This window comes from Coregonus clupeaformis, chromosome 30 (genome assembly GCF_020615455.1).
Source record: "Coregonus clupeaformis isolate EN_2021a chromosome 30, ASM2061545v1, whole genome shotgun sequence".
NCBI lineage: Eukaryota > Metazoa > Chordata > Actinopteri > Salmoniformes > Salmonidae > Coregonus > Coregonus clupeaformis.
In genome coordinates, this window is record NC_059221.1 from 31,141,701 (window position 1) to 31,146,594 (window position 4,894).

General features: G+C 43.2%; 1 protein-coding gene across 1 annotated transcript in view; it reads left to right on the forward strand.

Annotated features, from left to right (window-relative positions):
- The first annotated feature begins 4,637 nt into the window (after nt 1-4,637).
- Nucleotides 4,638-4,894, forward strand: part of LOC121546810 (pepsin A-like) — an 11,102-nt gene continuing 10,845 nt past the window's right edge. Inside the window, exon 1 of the mRNA XM_045209390.1 lies at nt 4,638-4,692. Within this exon, the coding sequence (XP_045065325.1) occupies nt 4,638-4,692 (55 nt within the window). The remainder of the gene's footprint in view (nt 4,693-4,894) is intronic.

Below are 4,894 nucleotides of genomic sequence, written 5' to 3' on the forward strand. Positions count from 1 at the left end.
TTCCTCCCTAAATAGTTATTGCATAGTTTGGAGCTGGACTTTGGGTCATTGTCCTGTTGTAGGAGGAAATTGGCTCCAGTCAAGGGCCGTCCACAATGTATGGCATGGCGTTGCAAAATGGAGTGATAGCCTTCCTTCTTCAAGATCCCTTTTACCCTGTACAAATCTCCCACTTTACCACCACAAAATCACCCCCAGACCCTCACATTGCCTCCATCATGCTTGACAGATGGCATCAAGCACTCCTCCAGCATCTTTTCATTTGGTCTGCGTCTCACAAATGTTCTTCTTTGTGATCCGAACACCTCAAACTTCGATTTGTCTGTCCATAACACTTTTTTCCAATCTTTCTTCTGTCCAGTGTCTGTGTTCTTTTGCCCATCTTAATCTTTTCTTTTTATTGGCCAGTCTGAGATATGGCTTTTTCTTTGCAACTCTGCCTAGAAGGTCAGCATCCCAGAGTCGCCTCTTCACTGTTGACGTTGAGACTGGTGTTTTGCGGGTACTATTTCATGAAGCTGCCAGTTGTTTCTCAAACTAGACACTCTAATGTATTTGTCCTCTTGCTCAGTTGTGCATCGGGGCCTCCCACTCCTCTTTCTATTCTGGTTCGAGCCAGTTTGCGCTGTTCTGTGAAGGGAGTAGTACACAGCGTTGTAAGAGATCTTCAGTTTCTTGGCAAGTTCTCGCATGGAATAGCCTTCATTTCTCAGAGCAAGAATAGACTGACAAGTTTCAGAAAAAAGTTATTTGTTTCTGGCCATTTTGAGCCTGTAATCAAACCCACAATTGCTGTTGCTCCAGTTACTCAACTAGTCTCAAGAAGGCTAGTTTTATTGCTTCTTTAATCAGCACAACAGTTTTCAGCTGTGCTAACATAATTGCAAAAGGGTTTTCTAATGATCAATTAGCCTTTTAAAATGATCAACTTGGGTTAGCAAACACAACGTGCCATTGGAACACAGGACTGATGGTTGCTGATAATGGGCCTCTGTACACCTATGTAGATATTCCATTAAAAATCAGCCGTTTCCAGGTACAATAGCCATTTACAACATTAACAATGTCTACACAGTATTTCTGATCAATTTGATGTTATTTTAATGGACAAAAAATTGCTTTTCTTTCGAAAACAAGGACATTTCTAAGTGACCCCAAACTTTTGAACGGTAGTGAAAATACACTGAACAAAAATATAAACGCAACATGGAACAATTTCAGTTACAGTTCATATCAAGAAATCAGTAAATTGAAATAAATAAATTAGGCACTAATCTATGGATTTCACGACTGGGAATACAGATATGCATCTGTTGGTCACAGATACTTGAAAAAAAATGTATGGGCGTGGATCAGAAAACTATTCAGTATCTGGTGTGACCACCATTTGCCTCATTCAGCGCAGCAAATCTCCTTCGCATAGAGTTGATCAGGCTGTGGAATGTTGTCACACCCCTCTTCAATGGCTGTTGCTGGATATTGGCGGGAACTGGAACTGCCTGTCATACACGTCGATCCAGAGCATCCCAAACAGGCTCAATGGGTGACATGTCTGGTGAGTATGCAGGCCATGGAAGAACTCTGTTATTTTCAGCTTCCAGGTATTATTTACAAATCCTTGCGACATGGGGCCATGCATTATCATGCTGAAACATGAGGTGATGGTGGCGGATGAATGGCACAACAATGGGCCTCAGGATCTCATCACGATATCGCTGTGCATTCATATTGCCATTGATAAAATGCTGTTGTGTTTGTTGTCCGTGGCTTATGCCTGCCCATACCATAACCCCACGGCAACCATGGGGCACTCTGTTCACATCAGCAAACCGCTCGCCCACACGACACCATACACACTGTCTGCCATCTGCCCGGTACAGTTGAAACCAGGATTCATCCATGAAGAGCACTCTTCTCCAGTGTGCCATTGGCCATTGAAGGTGAGCATTTGTCCACTGAAGTCGGTTACAACGCCAAACTGCAGTCAGGTCAAGACCCTGGTGAGGACAACGAGCACACAGATGAGCTTCCCTGAGACGGTTTCTGAGAGTTTGTGCAGAAATTCTTCGGTTGTACAAACCCACAGTTTCATCAGTTGTCCGGGTGGCTGGTCTCAGATGATCCTGGGCTGGCGCGGTTACAGGTTGTGAGGCCGGTTGGACGTACTGCTAAATTCTCTAAAATGACGTTGGATGCGGCTTATGGTAGAGAAATTAACATTCAATACTCTGGCAACAGCTCTGGTTGACATTCCTGCAGTCACCATGGCAATTATACTCTCCCTCAAAACTTGACACATCTGTGGCATTGTGTTGTGTGAAAAAACTGCACATTTTAGAGTGGCCTTTTCTTGTCCCCAGCACAAGGTGCACCTGTGTAATGATCATGCTGTTTAATTAGCTTCTTGATATGCCACACCTGTCAGGTGGATGGAATATCTTGGCAAAGGAGAAATGCTAAATAACAAGGATGTAAACAAATTTGTGCACAACATTTTTGAGAAATAAGCTTTTTGTGTGTATGGAAAATTTCTGGGATATTTAATTTCAGCTCATGAAACATGGGACCAACACTTTACATGTTGCGTTTATATTTTTGTTCAGTGTATACAGTATATAAAAAACACAAGTTACTGCTATAGAGATTAAAATATGTTGGCTAGTTTTCAGTGCTGTGCAGTGTACTAATCTCCTTCTCCCTGTGGGAATGCGCTCCTCCCCTGGTGGTGGCGGCCAACATTGATAAGAATAACCTGTGTGTGCTGCTAGTCTACAACTACCATGGTGTGGTGGCAGGGATCCTGGTCCAAAATGTCCACAAGTAAGATCTGAATGACATTCGTTTGGATCTGAGCCTTGGGTCACATTCATTAGGCACCAAATGGAAGAAAACTGACTAAAACAGGGAGACACTACTTGAACTTGTCCAATAAGAAACAGTTGTTTTTGTTTTCTGTTGCGAAATGTTTTGCTACGGTTTGCCCTAATGAACTCGAACCTGATCGTACCCCACCATTTACAAATACCCATAACAGGGTTTTCTATGAATATATCCTACACTCTTACAAAAAAAGGTGTTATCTAGAACATAAAATGGTTCTACGGCTGTCCCCATAAGACAACCCTTTGAAGAACCCTTTTTGGTTCCAGGTAGAACCTTTTTGGGTTCCATGTAGAACCCTTTCCACAGAAGGTTCTACATGGAACCCAAAAGGGTTCTAACTGGAACCAAAAAGGGTCCTACTTAGAACCAAAAAGGGTTCTCCTATGGGGACAGCTGAAGAACCCTTTTGGAACCCTTTTTTCTAAGAGTGTTATAGTTGTTTGTGGTCCTCTAACCCGTACCTGTTGAATTTTGGCACGGTCAGCCTCTTCCTGAGCTACAACACTATGCAGGACTCCTTCCCCACTATGGCCATTAAGGCCAACCCCACAAGTGATGACCGCCACCGCAGGAAACAGCAGAATGACTATAAGGCTCTTTCCTCTCTTTCTCTCTGTCACTGCCGGTCTGTGTTTTTCTGTCTGTGCTCTCTCTCTCTCTCTTTTCCTCTTTGTCTCTGTCTCTTTATCTCTCTCTGTCGCTCTCTCTACCTCACCCATCATGTCCTAAGGTGTGTGAGGGGATGTATATTACCAAGTACAGTTGTAATTGACAGTGTTGTGTGCTTTGTTTCCCACAGAAAAAGGTTTTAGAGGAGGGGGTGGACGAGGAAATGGTTCATGAGGAGAAGAACTGGGGTGAGCTATATCTTTGATATTGTCTCAATGTAATGTCCAGGATACGTGATACTGTCTAGGTACCATTACTGACCTATGTTGCTCTGTTAGGTATTGAGCTGGTGTAGGAGGTGACTGGTGTCCCGGCAGCCTCAGGCCCCGTCTCCGACCTCCCAGAAGTCCTCACTGTGGCCTACAGCATCCCTGAGAAGGTCATTACCAAACAAACCTTTTAATACTGTAGTATCTGTATGGTGAGAACAGACAAGCCAAGTCACCATGTATTAGTGGAGGCTGGTGAGGGGAGGACGGCTCATAGTAATGGCTGGAAAGCATACTACATTTCCGAAATTTCACATACTATTAAAAAAGAATCGCATTCCCAAAATGCCTACTATTTAGAATGCTAGTACGGGTATTCGGACACGACCCATGACTAATCTTTTCTCGTAATGTAGTTATTCTGTTCCTAGGAGACAGTGGCAGGTGAGACAGTCGAGGAGACGGAACAAAGTCTACAGGAGCTGATGGCTCAGATGAGGAAGATGTAGCCGGGGACCAGGAAGACACTTCTGCTTTCAGACAACCATCATTTGCTACGTCCCAAATGAAACCCTGTTTCCTATATAGTGCACTACTTTAAGGCTCTGGTCAAAAGTAGTGCACTATGTAGGGAATAGGGTGCCATTTGGGACTCAGCCATTATCATTGCCATGCATCGCTTATCTCTGCAACATTGTACACCTACCACCTTTTAATAAAGAAGCATTGACACTCCAAAGCTCCAATGCAGCGAGCATACTGTATCTTACTGTATATCCACATTGTAAAATAATGCCAGCTCTTCTTACCCACTAACTGTACTACAGTATCAATACTCCTTAATGCAAGTACTTCTGCTCAAAGGGAATGCAATGCATGGTTAATGAACTTAAAGTGCTGCTGATGATAAGGATCTTCATATTCCCCAAGGGTAGGAATTTACTAAGGGTAGGTATTTACTAGTGTAAGCCTGTTCAGTATGGAAGCATATAGCTGTCGAAAGATGTACATTTGAATTTCAGCATCAGAGAGAATAAACTGGAAGTTGAAATACCCTAACATTAGCCTCCTACCTGTACCTAAATCGTATGTAATTCTCTTAAATTGACTTACATTTGATGTAATGGACCAGG